The following is a 21,273-nucleotide window of genomic DNA, read 5'->3' on the forward strand; positions in this document are numbered from 1 at the left end:
ACCCAGGCACCCCAATTTTAGAACATTTTTATCACCTCTAAAGAAATTCATTCGTCTTCACATTTACACTCCATTATCACTCAACCCCCACCTCCCCCTTTCTACCTGAAACCCTAGGAAACCACCAGTCTACTTTCTGTCTATATAGATTTACCTATTCTGGATATTTTATAAGAATGGTAATTCAGTATATGGTGATTGGCTTCTTTAGTATGTTTTCAAGGTTCATCCTCGTTGTAGCATATATCAGCACTTCATACCTTTTTATGGCTGAATGATATTCCATTGAATATCACACTTTGTGTATCCATTGATCAGTTGATGGACCTTTGGGTTTCCATTTTTTGGCTATTATGAATACTGCTATACACATTATGTACAAGTTTTTACATATACATGTTTTTATTTCCTTGGGTATATATACCTGGGAATGGAATTGGTGGGTTATATGATAACTCAACGTTTAGTTTTTTGAGGAATTGCCAGACTGTTTTCCAACATGACTGCAGTAAATAGTACATTGCTACAAACATTATGTGAAAATTTATTTCTCCACGTGTTCATTAGGACTTGTTATTATCTTTGTTTTTTTTAATAGCCATCCTAGTGGGTGGACATGGTATCTCATTGTGGTTTTGTTATTGATGTTTTCTCTTTAAATGACTTAAAATTTTAGAATAGTTTAGATTTTTGAAAATTGTGAAGGTAGTACAGATAGTTCTCATATATACCTGCACCTGCCAGTTTTATTATTAACATCTGATACTAATGTGGTTCATTCATTACAGTTAGAGAACCACTTTTAATATGTTATTGTTAACTAAAGTCCATACTCTTTCACATTTCCTTAGTTTTTATCTTATGTTGTTCTTTGCTCTAGAATTTCATGCATGATACCATGTTATATTTAATAGGCATGTCTCCTTAGGCAACTGTGACAGTCTCAAACTTTTCTTGTTTTTGATGACCTTGACAATTTTGAGGAGTACCAATCAGGTATTTTATAAAAATGTCCCCCAGTTGGGATTTTTCTGATGTTTTCCTGATTATTAGAGTAGGGTTATGAAGACCACAGAGGTAAAATATATTTTTGTTACCTTGTAATAAAGGTACCTAATATTAACATGACCTATTACTATTGATGTTAATGTTCATCACCTAGCTGAGACTCTGTTTTTAGATTTCTCCACTATAAAGTTACTTGTTTTTCCCCTTTCCATTCTATACTCTTTTGAAGGAAGGAAGTCTTAGGCGCAGCCCACATGTAAGGAATGAGAAATTATACTTCCATGGGGGTGAGATATCTGTATAAATTATTTCAAATTCTTCTGCATAGGAGATTGATCTTTCCCCTCCCCCCATTTATTTATTCATTTTGTTAGTCATTTTTAATCATTCTAAAATCTAGTAGCTCAATAAGGAACTCTACTTTGGTTAAAAGCAGAAAAAAAAGACTTCTTGACTTATACAAGGATTTCTTTGTTAAAAATTTTTTAAAGGTTTTATTTTTTTTGAGAGAGAGACAGCAGGCAGGGCAAGGACAGAGAGAGGGGGGCAGAGGGTCTAAAGTGGGCTTAACGCTGACAGCAGCAAACCCAGTATGGGGCTTAAACTCGCAAACTGCAAGATCACAACCTCAGCCAAAATCAGACACTCAACTGACTGAGCCACCCAGGTGCGCCTACACAAGAATTTCTTACAAGTTTTTATCAAGTTATTTCCTTCCCACTTTCTGGAAAGTGTATACCAAAGAGTGTTCAAGCATATCAAATTACTGTTGATTATGCTCATTACTCATTCCTTTAGGTACCTTGTTCAAAACAATATACGTTGAGAAGATAGATATATCTTGGAGTGCACCACATCTTGCCTGTAATTTTTTAAATCAGAAAAGAAGTGACTACCTTTTTTAATTAAATAAATATGTTGATATACCTAACTTTGAAACCATCATGCTTCTGAATTCTCACTCTCATATTTTTTTTTTTTTTTAATTTTTTTTTTAACGTTTATTTATTTTTGAGACAGAGAGAGACAGAGCATGAATGGGGGAGGGTCAGAGAGAGAGGGAGACACAGAATCGGAAGCAGGCTCCAGGCTCTGAGCTGTCAGCACAGAGCCCGACGCGGGGCTCGAACTCACGGACCGTGAGATCATGACCTGAGCCGAAGTCAGACGCTTAACCGACCAAGCCACCCAGGCGCCCCTCTCACTCTCATATTGATCAGGCACAGAGCCCTGCCATAAGTTTATGTCTATGAAATAAGGAATCAATACATACTCCTTGTACTTTATGCTTTACTTTAATAGGACTCTCCTTCAAGCATGATGCATTTCTCCTTTTTTAAAATTTTTTTAATGTTTATTTATTTTGAGAGAGAAACAGAGCATGAGCAGGGAGGGGCAGAGAGACACAGAGACACAGAGAGACACAGACTCTGAAGCAGGCTCTAGGCTCTGAGCTGTCAGCACAGAGTCTGACGCCGGGCTTGAACTCATGAACCGTGAGATCATGACCTGAGCCAAAGTCAGCCACTTAATCAACTGAGCCACGCAGGTGCGCCCCCACACCCCTCCCCCCCCCCCCCCCCCCGCCGCTTCTTTCTTTCTTTTTTTTTAATTGCGAGAGAGAGGGAGTGAGCACCAGTGGGGCAGGAGGGGGGGGTGAGGAGAGAGAGAGAGAGAGAGAGGGAAGAGAGTGCTAGCATCCTAAGCAGTCTTAGCGTAGGTCTCGATCTCACAAACCATGAGATCATGACCTCAGTCAAAATCAAGGGTCTGGACACCTAATCAACTGAGCACCCAGGTCCCCAGGGATGATTCATTTCTTAACAATAATCAGAGATGCAATTAGTAAGTTCATTTTAATGAAAATATAATTCCAGCAGCCCTAGTCTATACATATGTGAATTTATTGTACTCCACCACATACCAAAATGCTTGTATTAACATCACTCTACACTTCTAACAAAATTATTTATGTGAAAGGAAAAACAGTTGGCTTTATTTGTAAATTTCTCTTTGTTTTATACCCCTTACATTTCATTACTACTGGGCATTGCACCCTAGGAATATTTGGATATGTGGAAAGTGTGCACTTCTTTTGTGAAGGGCAATTGTGAAAAGGAACGCTGGAAAGGAGAAATGATGTGATACTTGATATACCCCCAGGTGCATGAGTATATTAAAGTCTACTGCTTTACATAGGATCTTTTATGATCATTGGCAGAATTCATGTACTTCTACTTCTTCATCCCTCCTATCCCTTAGCACCATACAACAGTTCTAGCTGATTATTTGTTCCTTTAACCTATACTTACCTCTTATTTTCAGCCTCAACTGGTATATTGACACTTAGATCCAAGTTAAAGAAAAGGAAATCAGTATACTTATTTTACCTCCCATCCTCTCTCCCCCTTTTCTTTATAACTTTTGAACATATTTATCATCAGAAGGTTATAAGATTTATAGTCTGTACTGTTTTGTAACATGATCCTGGTTTTTTTGTTTTTTTTTTTTTAACGTGATCCTGGTTTTTAAAATTTATTCCTGCCATTAAATGAATTCACAGTTTGCTGTCCATTATTTTACTTCCTTTGATCTATTAATTGGCTGAATTAGTCCATTAGTAATTTCCCCAGGAAAATCCTCCTTAGAGCCCCCTGTATTCCCTGAATTCTTACATGTTCAGAATATTACATGCTATGTGTATGGGTGTGCATATGTGTGTTTTGCAATTATACTTCAAGTGACAGTTTGGGCATAAGATTTCAGGATCATTCTTTCCTCAAAGGATTATGATATTGTGGACATTATTCTTCTATATTTATTGTTGCTGGGGACATGTTTGACTACCATATTTCTCAGCTCTTTCATTCTACGTAATTGTTTAAGAGACTGTTAGACTTTCAAAAGAAACACATCATTTGTAATTAAACTGACAGTGTATTTAAAAGGGTTAAGTAAATATGTTGGAAGATTTGTTGAAAAATTGAAGAAAAAATGCAGGGTTGTCCTTTTGGTATTATTTTGGTGCTTATTTTTCAGGGCTAGTAGTAACCCTAGTCAAAAAGAAGTGTTAGCTGTATGGTACTAAGTGATTCTTACTTTTGGAGGTTGAATGTTGAATCACATGCTTACATTTTGTCCCCCTTTGAGAAAACAGGTATCCCCATTCTTCATAATATAAAGCCCCAAATGATTTTTCTCATTTCATTTTAGTACTACCTTAATGGATATTGCCATTACCCACTGGAATTCAAGATATTTTACCTTCTCCTGCATAAGTACACAATATATTATTCACCTTGTCTCAGTTTAAAATATTGTGAACCTTTTTTCTTTCAAGGTAGACCTGTTTTTCATTTGATTCAGTCCTTTGAGGACAGGAAACTCCTTTCATACTAATCTTCCTCTTAAAAACTACTGTTGTTACTTTGGGGAGCAGCATCATTTTTTCTCTCTCTAGGCCCTCAGGTCACTTGAGCCCCAATTTAGAAGCATTTCTTAGACTTCATCTCAGAGATTGCCTTCTCTGCTTTTATGCTTTTTTGTTTAGAGGCTTTATAACCAGGACTAGTTTTCTTGATTGCCCCTTTGATCTTCATACACAGCTCAAAAAGGTATTTGCATTGGAATTTCTTTTTAAGATTTTATTTTTAAAATTTTTTTTTTTTAACGTTTATTTATTTTTGAGACAGAGAGAGACAGAGCATGAACAGGGGAGGGTCACAGAGAGGGGGACACAGAATCTGAAACAGGCTCCAGGCTCTGAGCTGTCAGCACAGAGCCCGACGTGGGGCTCGAACCCACGGACCGCGAGATCATGACCTGAGCTGAAGTCGGCCGCTCAACCGACTGAGCCACCCAGGCGCCCCAAGATTTTATTTTTAATCAATCTCTACACCCAAAGTGGGGCTCGAACCCACAATCCCAAGATCAAGAATCACATGCTCTATTGACTGAGTCAGCCAGGAGCCCATGGATTGTAATCTTTAGTTACCTTCTCAGACTTTTTTTTTTGGTCTCTTAGCCTCATGTAATCATAGACGTTCCTTCAATGTGATGATCTTGGGGGTGGGAAAATGAACAGAGGCTTTGGTGTTTGTGAATTTCTAGGGAGACGTAGGTTCCATACATTATTGGAACCTCATCTACCTGGAACACCTGATGGTGCCCAGAACTCCGTAATGTCAGGAAAGCTCTACCTAATGAGTGGGTGTGAAATACTTTTTTCCTTTTCCTTTGTTTCTCTCTTAGAGGCAAGGGGGTTCTTCAGCTAGCAAATCGTACATATTTCTCACAGGTCAGTGTATCGCACTGAAATATAAAGAGGCAAAATATGAGGTGCTCAGGATTTTCTTTTATATTCCTTTGCTGCTAAACTCTCTAGAGTTAGCAGTTGTACAACTAAGGGTTCTACACTCTATATCCAGTTTATGGGTGGCCAAAGCAAGACAGCAGTGGAGGTGGCATAAGGTTCAGCTCCAGCTGTTTTAGGGTCTTGACTGCTATATGGTAGTGTTATCTGAAAGCGGTCCCATGTTTACATATGTTTGGACTTATTCATGACTACCTGTACTAGTCTTTCATTCAGCACCTCAGTGAACATATTTAGAAAACTTAAACATGGAAAGCTTTTGCAACCTGAAGAAGAATAAAGCATCCCAGTTACCTTGAAGAGTCTAACTCAATATATATCACAAGACCTAGTGAGTAGTAAAAGTAGAGGGGAAAGTAGGAAAAAGATCACTACAATTATAGGGATTCAGAGCATCAGCCAGCTTGTGTCCACTAAAGGCTCAGTAGTTTGCCTCCTCATAGAGGCATAGAGGAAAGCCAGCACTTTCTGGAAGAAGAGAACATCCTATTACAGCCAGGTGCATAGGATTAAGTTTAGGCGGGTTAGAGTTCCTTACGGAATTGGGAAGATTTAAGGAGTAGGCATTAGCAAAGAATGGAGTTGGGAGGGTAGGGACCCCTGATGTTGCCACATGTCAGCAATTAGGAGTCCATACATGCCTGTTCTTCTTGGTGTAAGAAACAAAATATTCTTCAATCCATGCTCTGTCCGGAACCAAGTGAGTGCTTTTGGTTGGGGTTGGCTGTCAAACAGTAGAGTTCACAACTGCTTTCTCTGAAGCACCATCCCCAGAACTGTCTGCTATACCTGCTGCAGGCTCTTAGATAAGGAAAGTCATCTTGGTGGAGGTTTGGTTTCTTTTGAAGGATGGTTGCATAGTGTTTTCTTTGCTACTACATCATGGAGAAGCATCTGTCAGGAATAGGATAGGATGTTTTCCTGTTTAATCTTCTCAATGACCTGCTGAAAGGGAAGGGAGCTAAGGACTGTCCCAAACATTAGATGACAAAGTAGGCAAGGTGAGGGGAAATGGCTGTAGCACTGCTGTTCCTAGGGCTCCTGACAGTCCCATTTGGGGGCAGGATGATTTTATTTATTGCTCCCTTGATATTTGTACATTGGGTTCCACTGCACTCAACTTGGTAGTTTCAGATTGTGCATATGATATATATTGTGTATTTTAAAAATGTCCTTTTAAAAATGTTCTTTGTGGTTTTGTGTATTTAGTCTGAGACCCTCATTCCTACCATGTGTTTTTGCAGGGATGTATCAGTCAGCAGCAGTTCCAGGATTGCACAGGAGGAAGCATTTATTACATTTGTTAGTTGCTTTAGGCATAAACAGAAGCTATTTGTAATATGTAACCGTCTAAGCTATCACATTTTCCCACTCATAACAGACTTATCTGCCATGATGTCCTTTTCAAATCCCACTTACATCTTGAAAATATGTAATAAGGACTGTTTTTTAATTTTTATTTAATGTTTATTTTTAAGAGAGAGAGAGAGAGAGAGATGGAGTGTGAGTGGGGGAGAGGTAAAAAGAGAGAGGGAGACACAGAATCTCAAGCAGGCCCCAGGCTCTGAGCTGTCAGCACGGAACCCAATGCAGGGCTTGAACTCACAAGCTGCCAGATCATGACCTGAACTGAAGTCAGACACTTAACCGACTGAGCCACTCAGGCGTCCCAGGACTGAGTTTTTTTTTTTTAATTTTTTTTTTAACATTTATTTATTTTTGAGACAGAGAGAGAGAGAGAGAGCATGAACAGGGGAGGGTCAGAGAAAGAGGGAGACACAGAATCTGAAACAGGCTCCAGGCTCTGAGCTGTCAGCACAGAGCCTGACGCGGGGCTTGAACCCACGGACCGCGAAATCATGACCTGAGCCGAAGTCGGCTGCTTAACCGACTGAGCCACCCAGGCGCCCCCAGGACTGAGTTTTAACTAAGGGCCATCTTCTGGTGGTATGGGTTCATCTTTTGAAATGGTATGAATGTGAGATTAAAGGGATGTAGGTTAACTAGAAGAGTCAGGCACTGGGCTTCCCTTCTCCAAAGTTGCCTATCAATTTTCGTCAAATTAGGCCATTATCTGTAAAACCTAAGAATCTCAATCAGTCATTGTTTCTCTGTGTATGTGTTTTAATTTTTCTTAATGTTTGCTTATTTTTGAGAGAAAGAGCATGAGTGGGGGAGGGGCAGAGAGAGAGGGAGACACACAATCCGAAGCAGGCTCCAAGCTCTGAGCTATCAGCACAGAACCCCATGTAGGGCTCAAACTCATGAACTGTGGGATCATGACCTGAGCCGAAGTCGGACACTTAACTGACTGAGCCACCCCGGCGCCCCATGTGTATGTGTTTTAAGAGTCAAGGTAAGTTTAGGCTTTTAAGAATGAACCCCTTCTACCTCATACTGCCTAGAGGGTATGTGTGTATACTTGAAGAAAAATGCCAATCTTTAATCCTGCAAAATTCCAAACTTTTCCTCCGTAGTTTGCAGGCAGATCCATGAGCCAGGTCTTAATTTGTTGTACTAGGGCCAGTTTTCTGCCTTCCGTCCTAAAGTTTTACTTGTGGTGACATAGTAGCTAACAAAGAAAGGTAAAAAAAGTGAGGGGGTAGTGGATGCCTCGCTGGTCCAGTTTGTAGAGCATGTGGCTCTTGATCTCAGGGTTGTGAGTTCAAGTCTTATGTTGGGCGTAGAACTTACTTTATAAAATGGGGGTCAGACCCAACTCCTTGACCATTGTCTATATGTTGAAAAGGGACAAATACAATATTGTTCATTGGGTCATAGATGTCTAATTCTCATTTATCTCCCTTAAGTACTACTTTAGTTTTCTTGTTTTTATAATATGTCTGAGCTCTAGAACTTCACAACTTACTAATTTGCTGTTTGCTAGTAGTTTGTGTGTGTGTGTGTGTGTGTGTTTAATTGGTCTTCATTTTGTTTTGGTGTTTTTATTATTTAAAAGCCTTTTTTTCAAGCTTATTTTTATTCAAACAGTATTTTTTAAACAGTATTTTTATTTTATTAGTCGAATCTGACAAAGATTGTAAAACAGCCTAAAAGATCAGAAGTATGAACCTGAAAACTATAGAAAATGGAATGGTTTTGCCTGTCCTTTTGTCTGCATGTCTCTCCTTTTAGAACTTTTAAGTTTTGGTCTAGATCCCGTGTTGAAAAACTCCTACCATAGTCCTTTGTCCTGGCTTTTAAAGCGGGGATGGAGAGAGCACATTATTTCTTTGAGTATCTATAAATCCGGGAAAGGTGGTGGTCGTGAGAACTGACCAATAATTGAAAACAAGAACGCTGTTCCTCATTTTTATCCCAAATTATTACTTGAATAGGTCTGTTTTTATTGTAACACATGTTAAAAATTTATACTTCTGAATTTGGACAACCAGACCTACCTATTCCTCTAAACTTACAGTAGAGAAGAGCATAGAGGGAGGGAGGAAGGGAGTCTGGGGATGGGTCCTCAGAGTCTCTTGCCAATCCAAGAAATTGACGTCTGAGTGCCACAGATTGTCTAAATGGACAAGCGCAACTCCATGTTACATCTAAAAACCAAAGTTTCAGGGGTGTCTGGCTCAGTCGGTTAAGCATCCGACTTTGGCTCTGGTCATGTTCTCATGGTTTTTCAGTTTGAGCCCACACTGGGGCTCTGCGCTGACAACACAGAGCCTGCTTCAGATTCTGTGTCCCCCCGCCCCCCTCTCTCTCTGCCCCTCCTCAGCTTGCACACGCATTCTCTCTCTCCCTCAAAAATAAACATTAAAAAAAAAAAAAAGCTTCATGTGGAACTGTGAATTTACATAGACAAAATGAGACTTTTGAAAGAATATAGTTGTTTTCTAGATCCTATCCCATTTGTTCATGATCTGAAGGAAACAATCTCTTTAGTGGGCTTTAATGACTTCTTTATTGTGTTGTATTAATTTGATGGTTTCATTATTTGGTCTTTCTTTCCTTTCTACCTTCTGCTTTTTTCCTTCTGAAAAAAAATAGAATATATGAATAAAGATTTTCTAATACTTAAACTAACCACAAAAGATGGCAGCAAAAAACCGTAACCATTGGAATAGCTGCAGAATTGTTCTGTTTTGTATGTTCTACTAGTATGGATTTAGCAGTTCAGTTTTTCCATTCTATAAAGATAGGATTAAGGGGTGCCTGGCTGGCTTAGTCTGAAGAGCATGCGACTCTTTATCTTGGGGTCATGAGTCTGAGCTCTACGATGAGTGTAAAGATAATTTTAAAAAATTTAGGGGTACCTGAGTGGCTCATTCAGTTAAGTCTCTGACTCTTGATTTTGGCTCAGGTCTGATCTCCTGAGTTGTTTTTTTTAATATTAGTTTTTAATGATCATTTATTTTTGAGAGAGAGCACATGAGCAGGGGAGGGGCAGAGAGAGGGGGAGAGAATCCCAAGCAGGCTCCACACTATCATTACAGAGCCTGATGCAGGACTCGAACCTATGAACAGTGAGATCGTGACCTAAGCCGAAATTGGACGCTTAACCAACTGAGCCACCCCAGCATCCCTTTGATCTCACAGTGTGTGGGATCAGGCCCCTCATCAGGCTCTGCGCTGGCAGTATGGAGACTGCTTGGCCTTCTCTCTGTCCCATCCCCACTTGTGCTTTCTCTCAAATAAACATTAAAAGAAATTTTAAAAACATAGGGTTAATAATACTTAACAGAGTTGTCTATCATATGCTACAGGTATAATGCTTGTGTTAAATTATTTTGGTACAAGTGCTAGACCATGTATGACACTACTTCCAGATCTTTTCCAGTCATGATACATAGAAAAACATGAAATTACTATATTTATAGATCAGAGTAGTAAACTGAAGATACTTCTTTGGCCAGATGTTGTTGCTACAGAGGCTAAAGTTATCCCAGGTCCCATCTATCCCATGGGAAACAGTATATAATTTACCTATAACTAGGGTGTTGCATATGAATTGGCATCAAGAATCTTTGTTAGAGATTAAAAGTCTCAATTTCTGCTTTGCTCTGTATTGGCCTTGTTATTAGGTAGATTCTCACCACGTGGTAATAAAGATGGCTGCCAGCTCTAGACTTTCCTTATTCTCACAATTGTCAGTCCAATCAGGAATAAAAATTGCCTTTCTGCTATTAGAACATCATAGCTCCCTACCAAGGCTCTGATTGGCCCATCTTGGGTTACATGCACACCCCCAAATCCAGCATCATGATGAGAGAGATAGAATCTGCTGCTGTGGTTAGGTAGGTTGTTTCTCTGAAGGTTTTGCATGATAATAAGGGAAGATTAACCCATTAACCCCACCAGAACCAACAGAGTGGATTCCTCATTAAAAGACAAAAACAAGATCCTGCTGTCCAGAATAAGTGAGGAAATGAAAATGAAAGTGAAAACTTGCTGAGTTAAACTATTTTCATAGTCCACTATAGTACCTGACACTTCTTCTGAAAGCATCATGGATTTCCATTTAGAAGTATATGGTATTAGAAATTCTTTTTTTGATAGAAATGAATAATTCACCATTTTAAAAATTGTATTTCCTAACATTTTATTATTAAAATAAACACAAGATATAAGAAAATCAACTTGGTTAAACTACTCATGGGACAAATTTCCTAATTCCGTTAATACGACTAACCTAGACCTGTTAGCCACTACGTAACTACACATAACTATTTTAATTAATTAAAATTAATGTCAAAAATTTAGTTCTTCAGTTGCACAAGCTACCTTTCACAGTGCTCATTGACTACATGTGGCTGGTGGTTATCATATTGGATAAAAAGATTATGCATTTCCATCATCATAGGAAGTTGCCGACAGTGCAGATCTAGACCACTTATAGCTCTTTTTTCCCCCCTCTCTATACCACACTTTGTCCTGTCCTTATCTTCCTAACAGGTTTCGGATATGTTCTGAGGCAATCCTTATGGAATGTTCTACCCCCTTTTGTTTGTTTCTTTCTTCTAGGATGTTATGTCCGTTTCCCATAATTGGCAGTGATAAGTTTTTGTTAATCTTTATTTTATAATGTAATTACTGAAGAAATCCAGAAGGATCTTTGTGGGGAGGGGCAAAGAGTTATTCTTAATTTAATAGAAAGGGTGTGTGTATGATGAATGGATTTTAACTAGATGGGAAAGTTTTCTGTGAAAGTGCCTTTCACTTGTATAATCACATAACAAACTCTTTACTCTTTTTAGGAAAAGGTTTCATCAAACCAAACATCTAAATTGCCTGGCTCAATCCCTTTATTTTTTGCTTGGGGCAGGAGCAAAAGACTGTTTTCCAACAATGCAACCTATAAGCTCACGCCAGTGAGAAAAGATACAAAATTAATTTTTCCTCCCCATTTTTTCTTTACATACATGCATGTAGCTTGTAGGGAAAAGAACCTTGGGAATAATTTAAAGCCTTTTTGGAGCCTTGTCTGGTTATTTTTCTAGAGAAATTTTATTCCCTGTGGTTAAAGTGTCTGGTTTTTATCTGTGGATGAAAATTGCCTGTCTTAACTCCAAGACATAGAAACCCTGGGAGATAAGGGACGACATCTAACTTGCTCACTATTGCACATCCAACATCACAGTTGGTGCCTCTCACACACACAAAGTGCTTAGTAAATAGAAACTAGTTCTTCCGTGCCTGGGCTGTTGTTTTCCTCCATTCTCCATCCTGCTTAAGTGTCTTCCTTCCCTAAGTATGGAAAGGAAATACGTTTGTGTGTATTATCATTCTTTTAGATCCTCTTAAGCAGCCATGATAAGAAGTGGATTTGTGGGGCAGGGTCATTTTTAACCTTGCCCACAAAAGGATGGCCTTAAAGCTAAATATTTTTTGCTTTTTCTTTTCCTGTTGCACTTAATTTGTAGTTTTTAAAATGTTATTTGAAAAGCTTTCAGGCTTCCACTTTGGAAGCAGATTGGAACATGTAGCCAGTTGAAGACGGTGCATGTCTTCTACAGAGTTTATTGTGTGCTCTGCCACATGACCTCTGTGATAGGCTTGCAGATTTCCTCTTTGTGTCCTAGTTAGCAGCTTGTTTCAGCCTACCAGCTGAGTACTGAAAACAAAACAAAATTCTGTTTCTTTTCCCCTAAGGTCTCAAATATTATAGTCTTAAATTTAAAGGCACAATATTTTTGGATCTTGTAAACATGAGTATTTGTAGCTGATCCCCTCCCCCCCCCTTTTTTTTTCTATTTCTAGGACTATCCTGTTAAGTGTAATCTCATTGCTCAATGAGCCCAACACCTTCTCCCCAGCCAATGTGGATGCTTCGGTTATGTTCAGGAAATGGAGGGACAGTAAAGGAAAAGACAAAGAATATGCTGAAATCATTAGGTAAGGTGCTTTGTTTTACCTTCCTTTTGATTAAGTCTTCATACAGAACCAAGGTTTAAATCAAACTTAAATATTGTTTGGGAAGATATTTCTGCCTGAGCCTAATGAGTTTGGCTTTTGAGGGAGCATACACTGGAAGATAATGCTGCAGATCTGATTTCCTGGGAACCAGAACCTCCAGGTTCTCAGTCACTTAAGTTTGCAGACTCTGCCTCTGAATCATTCTAGGGACACTGTTCAGTATTTTCAGCATGTCCGTTAAGTGTAGCAGATACCCAAAGTATTTCCAGACATTCTAGATGTTTTTGTTTACAAAAAGTTAAAAAAATTTTTACATTTATTTATTTTTGAGAAACAGAGACAGAGCACAAGCGGGGGAGGGGCAGAGAGGGAGACACAGAATCTGAAGCAGGCCCCAGGCTCTGAGCTCTCAGCACAGAGCCCAACGTCGGGCTTGAACTCACAAACTCTGAGACAATGACCTGAGCTGAAGTTGGACGCTTAACCGACTGAGCCACCCAGGTGCCCCCGTTTTCAAAATTTTTAATGAAGCCGTATAGTTTACTGGCCCTTTTGACCATACCAGCAAGTATCTTCTGGGTATCATTATCAGTAACAATAGTATATGGTTGAACAGAGTCCTAGAAGCTTCTTCTTAGAGATTTGGAGTCTACCTATAGCTCACCATCCCTCATATGACCTTTTTATCAGTTAATTTTTTGGGTCTTTAGTTTTTCCATCTGTATAAAAGAGGGGGAAAAAAAGTAGAAGTTATTGGGACTGAACCAGCCAGCTCTCGATCATATCCTGAGTAGGACATAAGGTTTTAACAGTACCCAAGAATTGGTACTTGAATTGCAACAAATTCATTTCCCTTTAGTACTGTTAGATTTTATACCCTTAAAATAGAACCCCAAGGACAGTTCCAGCACATTCTGTGAATAGTTTAGTAAGCACTAGAATTTATACAAATAGAGTCCCTCTTTATAACTCTAGTCAGCACAATGCCATGTGATGTATAAAAAAAAACTGCACAGAAAATATAACTGAATAATATATATAGATCAGCATTTCTTCACGATTTCTGCCCACTAGAATCACCTTTAGACCCTCTTTCATATCCATAGTCATTTAATAAGATTATAAGGATAAAATCTGGGCATGTGTATTTCATTTTTAGCAGCCACTTAGGTGATTGGTGTATACCAAAGATTGAAGATAAATTAGTATAAATAGTAAAAACCTGGAGATTTAAAGGAGCTGGAGTAGACTGTGTGTGTGTGTGTGTGTGTGTGTGTGTGTATACACATGTAAAGTTTTTGAGAGAGAGAGTGTACAAGTAGGGGAGGGGCAGAGAGAGAATCCCAGGCAGGCTACCATAACCTGAGCCGATCAAGATTCGGACACTTAACCAACTGAGCCACCCAGGCGTTCTTAATTTAAGGGCTTATCTCATTCTCTAATTCTTAACACATTTATTACACATCAGCTTCATGTCAGGTACTGTTAGGTCATTAAGGCAGTTTTTCTCCTTGAGGAGCTCACACTTTACTGATAAGAATTTATAAGCAAATCACCATTTAATGAGTGCACCTATACGGGTGCTGAGAGGGTGGAGCCTTCTTGGGATTCTCTCTGCCCCTCCCCCACTTGCATGTGTGTGTGCACACATACTCTCTCAAACATTTTTTTAAAAAGTGAGTAAGAAATACAAGGTCTCCACTCCAATGAAGTTGACATTTGGGTGGAAGAGGAAGAAACTGACAGAAAAATTAACAAATGGGGATCATAGAAAATATACTAGTGATTAAGTATCATAATGCAAAGGAATGACTAGGTGACTGCTTTAAATTGGGTTGTTAGAACAGTCCATTTCTAGGTGACTGCTTTAAATTGGGTTGTTAGAACAGTCCATTTCTAAGTACAGATCTGAGTGACATAAGTAGCCAAATTAGTAAATCGGGAGAAGAGCAACTGATCTACACAGAACAAGCGGTGTTCAAGTTACTAAAAAAACAAACCAGGGATGGCCTGTATGTTTTGGGTGGGAAATGAAGTGGGAGGCAGGTTGTCATGCAACACTGGAAACTAACATAGGCTATTTGGAATCTACTTTAAGTGCAAATGGCAGGATTATTGAATAAATAAGAGTGGTTGGGGTTGCATGGAGTTTGGTGTGAGACGAGGCAGGGGGAAAAAGTCTCTGAGGTGACTCCTGGCTGACCAGCATCTGAGATCCACTACTTCTAAATACCCTACAGAAGGTTATTATTTGAGTGTTCTTCAACATGGTACCCGATGGGCTGAGAACCTTTGGTGTAGTATCTGTCAGATGCCTTTAGGCAGGCACTGAAATTCAGAAACCTGAATCATAAAAAATCTTAATTATTAAGAAAGACCAGTTGTAAAATCTATCTTCAAGACAGAGACTAACATAAACCATCTTCCTTCAGGAAACAGGTTTCAGCCACTAAAGCCGAAGCAGAAAAGGATGGAGTGAAGGTCCCCACGACCCTGGCGGAATACTGCATCAAAACTAAAGTGCCTTCCAATGACAACAGCTCAGATTTGCTTTATGACGACTTGTATGACGATGACATCGATGATGAAGATGAGGAGGAGGAAGATGCCGACTGCTACGATGATGATGATTCTGGGAATGAGGAGTCGTGACGTGCTCCTTCAGTGCCCCTGTACTGCCCTGCCGTCTCAGGCCAAAGGGAGGGGAGCAAGTGGGGACCTAGCAGTGGCCCCTCAACAAAAACCTATCACGGGGGTGGGAAAAACAAACATGGCTCCTGCTGACTCCCCTTATGGATCTCAGTTTGCTCCTTTTTATGGACCTCTTAATGGAGAGAAAGTAATCCTCCACAGAATGTCTGAATTCTTGCATTCTTTACCCTTCCATCACTGTATTGATTTTTTTTTTTTCTTCTTCTTCTTCTTTAAACCCAAACTTTCGCCTCACTTCGTCTCTACAGAGTGTTCACGGCAAAAACACCTTTGGTCTGTTTTTAGATTCTTGAAGAATTAGTCTTTCATCAAGACGTTTGTGTTTAAAGCTGGGAACCCATTGGAAGTTCACAAGTGCTGCATATGCTGAGTAGCAAAAGAAAATGGAAAAAAAATATAAAAACCCCACAAAACAAACTTTAAAAAAAAAAAAAAAGCAAATTTGCCAAGATTTAGCTGCTCATTTACATTAGTGTGTGTGCATTCGATCAGCCCCATGGTGGGGAGTTTTGTTTCCTTTCCCATCTTAAGGCTGAGATACAGTGGGCATCAGGGACTTTGTGCTAAGCCTGATGAAATGTGTTCCTAAGGGCACAGAGACCCTTCAGCCTCCAGGAAATCATCCTAACACCGCAGGGGGCCTCAGCTACTCTGAGAGAAAGATCAGATTTTGTTTTTTGAAATCGATTGGGATCTAAAGCCTGAAATAAATATTCATACTTTACATAGAACTGAGCACTTGATTGCTATTTATTTTAAAGACAGAGTTGTTACCCTCCCCACCCCGAGGGAGTGGGGAGAGAGTGGAGACTAGTGTGTGTGTGTGGAGTCTTAGTGATCGGGAACAAGGAGTTTAAAATCACTATGCCAATTTTGGTTGATGCTGCTGGGGAAAAAAAGTCAAAACTACTGGTGACCACTGTTGGATAAAAAAACATCTTATGTGAACATGGCCTTTCCCTCAAAGATTTTTAAAAAACCCTCATGGTGAGAGTGTAAGTAGCCAGTTTTAATTACTCAGTATTAATCCTAGGTGCATGTGTTAAGATTTTGGTTTTCATTGAGCTGCTTATGCTGATAGTGATAGCTGTGGATAGGAGACACGAGTGACCAGTTTCCGCTTTCCTCGTTGGATGTGACCTGGACTTTTCTCTCCTTTCGATGTACTCTGGCTGTGGAGGGCAAGCAGAAGTTGTGCATGGAGCTTGCCCTGGGCTGCCTTGACTCTTCTAGCAGGGCCAAGGGAGTTGGCTGCAGGCAGTGTCTGGGCAACGCTAGATCTTCCAACTGTGCTGCAGCTTTGACTTCCCTGGTCTCAATCACGTGTTACTTCAATCAATATTGAGATCCATCAGCCTTCACCAACCAGGGACTTCAGAACTTGGCGGTGATTTTTGTTTCATTTGGGAGTGGGCCAGTTCATAGGAGGGCAGTGTTCTTTCAGTGGGGAAAATCATTATAATGTAAAATTAGACTTCGGAAGGAAAATACAGCAGAGACTGGCTACGATCCTCATCCAGATCCCTGTGCACTGGTGTCAACTTCTTCAGATCATAGCTCAGAAAGAACCAAAGGGTTGATGAGGGACAGGGGTAGGATGGATCCTAGAACAGAGTAGGTGATGCTTACTTCCTTAGCTCCTCCTTCCTTTCTGATCTCAGGGTTTTCATTAGCTCTTCAAACTCCAAACATTTGCTGACTAATGCCCAGCAGACCTCTCTGGCCTCTAAAGTTTGATTTGGTATTAAGTGGGGATGTTAACATACAAAGGTTCCTATGGGGACAGTGTTGAGCCTGGTCCCAGAATCTCTGTCCCATCCCCATGGGGCTAGGACTACCTACACCCCTGAATCTAGTGATTCCAGTCAGATTCAGAGAACAGAGCAGCTCTTTGTGACAAAACACTGGCTGCACATTCTCATAGAAAGATGTTGGAACTAGCTTTTTAACACCTCATGCTTATAATCTGCCTATCTTCTGGAGCTCAAAGTCTCATAATGTTCGGATTACCCCATCAGCCCCACACACGTTTACAGCTGGTAGCTTGGTCTGCTCTCTTGGAGCCCTATAAGGCTTTTCTTTTACCCCTTACCGCGAAAGCATTTCTCTGTCAGGGCAGGCCAGGTGCCTTGGCATTGCGGAAGGTGCTGTGTTGCTCAGCCCTGTCCCGTTAGGCCCTGTTGGCCTCTGTTGCACGTTGACTCAGGGAGCCAGAGAGCCAGGTGGAGGTCATACCTCTCAGCCCTTTGGGGTGTTACTGTTGAGGGCTGGGTTTGCCTCTGATAGAGTACAATCAATTCCAGAAAAGACTGGCATGTGTTGATTGGCTAGCAGGTAGACATTCTGAGAACTCAGACTGACCTGTAAAACCCAGATGCTGGTTCCAGAGCTCTGTCCTGAGAACACATCCTGTGGCAAAAGAAAACTTGAGCATGTAATTTTTTTTTTTCTTTTTGAGAGTAGAGGTCTCAGGCTCAGGCCACAACCTTGTAAGTACAGTTGTGATTATTTGGTGTTGACATGAATTCAGAATCCTGCATTTTTAGATTCCTTTTGATTCTAGTGGAGGCCTCTCTGGATGCTCTTCAGGTTTGTGTGTTTTGAGGCTGGTTGGAGAAAGTAATATCACGATTCCGTTGTTGCTTCTCGAAGTCTTCCCCCTCTATTTCGTATCATTCCAGAGTTCTTTTCTATTAGCCAAACTTTTCTGTAGTCCCTTCTTTCCTCTTCCCTGGTGATTACTTGCTTCTTTATTTGCTGGTTTCCTTATGTTTGGGACATATGCAGTAAGAGACTGAAGGGGAAAGTGTGTAGTTCTCCACTGAAAGTTAACTCCCCACCCCTCCCATTCTGAAAAATGGTTTACATTTACAAAAAGATTCAGATGCAATTTTCAACTATTCTGAAACCAGCAGGACACACCTGACTTTAATAGTTTTCTTAGCTGAAATTGTAGATGTTTTTCTTCAGTTTAACTTATGAGAAAAGATTATCTGATGCATTTTTGTGTTGAACTTCCCCTTTAGTGGTTTATTTTGTCTTTTTCTGCCCATCTGTCTACTAATAAAATGTGAAATAAAATATACCTGTATTGCTACTTCCCCATGGGATGACCCTCTTCTTTCTTTGTGTTAAAGAAAACTAAAAGCTGGTCTCAATATTTCCACTGTTCCCTTGAAGATTACACCCATGACTCAGCTGAAAAATTAAAAACCAAAAGTGAATCTCACTCACCTGCCTTCTAGGATACTCTGCTCAACTCACCTCCTCACAGAATAAACATTCCCAGTCCTTACTAGCTTTTTAAGGAAAGGTTATTAGAGATACAAACATCTGTTAACCTTAATTCTTATTAAGTAGGGTACAACCTGCTGATACACGTAGGCTGGTGAAGGGATGAGGGTGCTTCCACTGCCCTCCTTAGGCAAGCATTTTGATTTCATCGTCATTTGTCTTTTGAACTTCCTGCTGCTAATAAGCAGAGATTAGGCAAGAGATCATATCATGTAATTGCAGTCCCTGTTTAGTTTCACTTGTGGAGCACTTACCTTTTTCCTGGTCAGGAGCTCAAGCTGTGGGCAACAGCAGCACGTACCCCCAACTCATGAAATTACCACTGATTTTAGAGACCACAAGCAGAAAAGGTGAAGACTGACCCTGGTCTGGTTCTGGCACACTGACTTGACCAGTATTTGAGGCACCACTTCTGTTTGCTGCTTCCTTAGTCTAGTCTGAGGGGGTTATTTAGGAATGAAATGGGAGGCTATAAAGCCTCTGGCAACACCTCTACGTTGGAGCATAGTAGTGCTATGGTGGGGCGACCTGCCTCGTGTCAGACATAGGAATAGTGGATGGCCCTGGTTCCTCCCTGATGGCCTGGGAGCAGGAGGAAGGAGCTGCACTAGAATCCTGGCCCCAGGTGAATGGCTGCTTGGGACTTTGTGGAGCAGGTATTTAGCCCAGGACCCGCTTACCTACTTCAAACCACCCCAACTCACTAGTCTGTTCAATCCCATCCCTTCACTATTAATCAAGATTCTCTTTGGTTGATGAAGGACACAGGATGGAAAGGAGGATTAGCTGTCCAAACTCTCCCTCCAGCCATGAGAAAAATATCCTCAGTTCTTACCTTTATTTCCTATTTTAATGTCAGCTGATGTCTGGAAAAGAAGTTACCCTGCCCTAGTATTCCTGTTGACCAGGCCCTATAAACAGAGATTGCCTTATCAAAATGAACTTTGAGAACCACTGTCCCTGCCCGGTCAGGAGGGTTAGCAGTCTTTTCAGCCTTATCATTTACCTTTACACCCTCTGGATGCTGACCTGGCCGAGGCAAGAGAAGGAATACCAATTTAAGCCTTTACACCCTATCGTCAGAAGACTGACCACACGGGCTATACTTCAGCCCCAGCCCTATGAAGTCCAGGCTGCCCAGAACAATAATGAAGACAGCCTCCACCCTAAGCTGCCCTTGAGTCACACCACACAGAGACTGTGCATGCTCTCAGAACTTTATTAGGTGGAGATCGGGCAGAAGAGAAAACCCCTGAAACAGTCGCCCACCTGGTTCAGGACAACTGGCATAGAGGAGCCTTTGCTTGGAGACATGTTCTCACTGAGGTGACAGCGTATCTTTGATTTTTTTGTTTTCTAAAGGGAGCAGACTGACAACATCTCTGAGTGCAACTTCAGACTGCTTTTAAAAAACGGTCAGCCAGAGGAAGGCAAGTCTCTTGGGGACAAGACCAGAAGCAGAAGCCTCTGCTCTATATGCAAACAGGTGCCACTTTCACGCTGGGCAGGAAGGATATCTCTGCTATTCCCAGATCAAGATTTGGCAGGAGAGGAACAGGGCAAATGACAAAAGGACCAGTTTCTCAGAAAGCGAGGGCTAAAGTAATTACACAGGGAAGGAAACCTCAAATAATGGCTTACAAGGGAGCAAAATAAGTCGTGATTCTTCATTGGTACCTGACCCCAAAACCCAAACTGCCTTCAACCAGCCCTTCCAGACACTGCTCCCAGCTGCCCGCTGGCTGGGAGGCTATACAGAAGGCCTAAAGGCAGAAGTGGAAACGGGGGGTTATTTGCTACAGTGAAAAGGGGCTGTAGTTGGGAGAGCAGGCCTGGCTAAGAGTAGCAGCTGTACCCCCCCCCACTCTCCCAAGACTTCTATCACATTTACAAATACATACATAAATACATTACATACAAGAGCGAGTCTGGGAGGCAGGCTCCCCACAGAGGCTCGGCTGACACAGTTACACGTCTCAGGAATTCTAGGAAAGGGTGCTGGGCTCCCAGAGCAATGGGCTCCGCATGTTCTCTCCTGCCCAGGGTAAGCCCCGCCCTAGCCCACCCCTCTCTTCAGGGTTCAGTTTGTCCAGTATGGAGAGTTGCCGTAGGCAGGCTTGGAGGCTTGCGACTTGGGCTGCAGGGAGCTGGGCTGGCTGCGCTGACCCGAGCCACTCTGAGGAGGAGGAGGAGGAGAGAAGGCTGTAAGGGGCGGAACAGAACCCCCAGTCCAGGGCAGGGTGGCTGCCTCCATCACTGGGCTCACCTGGGCATCCTGTGGAAGGTGGTGGTGGAGCAGCTGTGAGTGAGGCTGCTGGTGGGCAGGCAGAATGTGTAAGAACGGTGGGGGCGCATAACCAGGGGCTGCTCCAGCAGCCAGGGGCCCGGTGGAGCCCAAGGCCGAGGGCAGGCTGAACGGTGGAGGAGTCCCTGCATGAAATCCCTGCTTATCAAAAGTCTGCAGGGTAAAGAAACAACGGTAAGGGCCAGCTCGGGCTGTACCTCCCACCCACCTCCTCGTC

The 21,273-nt window shown here is 41.3% G+C and overlaps 2 protein-coding genes across 7 annotated transcripts in view; one reads left to right on the forward strand and one right to left on the reverse strand.

Moving 5' to 3' along the window:
- Nucleotides 1–18,554, forward strand: part of UBE2R2 (ubiquitin conjugating enzyme E2 R2) — a 115,600-nt gene extending 97,046 nt beyond the window's left edge. The window contains exons 4-5 of the mRNA XM_019424146.2: nucleotides 12,590–12,724; nucleotides 15,178–18,554. Coding sequence (XP_019279691.1) covers nucleotides 12,590–12,724; nucleotides 15,178–15,397 — 355 coding nt within the window. The 3' untranslated portion in view covers nucleotides 15,398–18,554. The remainder of the gene's footprint in view (nucleotides 1–12,589; nucleotides 12,725–15,177) is intronic.
- Nucleotides 18,555–19,954: 1,400 nt separating this feature from the next.
- The window catches only part of UBAP2 (ubiquitin associated protein 2), a 111,453-nt gene continuing 110,134 nt past the window's right edge, over nucleotides 19,955–21,273 (reverse strand). For all 6 annotated transcript variants that reach the window (XM_053908054.1, XM_053908053.1, XM_053908052.1 and 3 more), the window contains 2 exons: nucleotides 21,018–21,209; nucleotides 19,955–20,927 (listed from right to left, as the gene is read on the reverse strand). In XM_053908054.1, the coding sequence (XP_053764029.1) occupies nucleotides 20,832–20,927; nucleotides 21,018–21,209 (288 nt within the window). In that variant the 3' untranslated portion in view covers nucleotides 19,955–20,831. The remainder of the gene's footprint in view (nucleotides 20,928–21,017; nucleotides 21,210–21,273) is intronic.

The sequence above is a fragment of the Panthera pardus genome, unplaced genomic scaffold (assembly GCF_024362965.1).
Source record: "Panthera pardus isolate Hobbes unplaced genomic scaffold, ASM2436296v1 HiC_scaffold_20, whole genome shotgun sequence".
Lineage (NCBI taxonomy): Eukaryota > Metazoa > Chordata > Mammalia > Carnivora > Felidae > Panthera > Panthera pardus.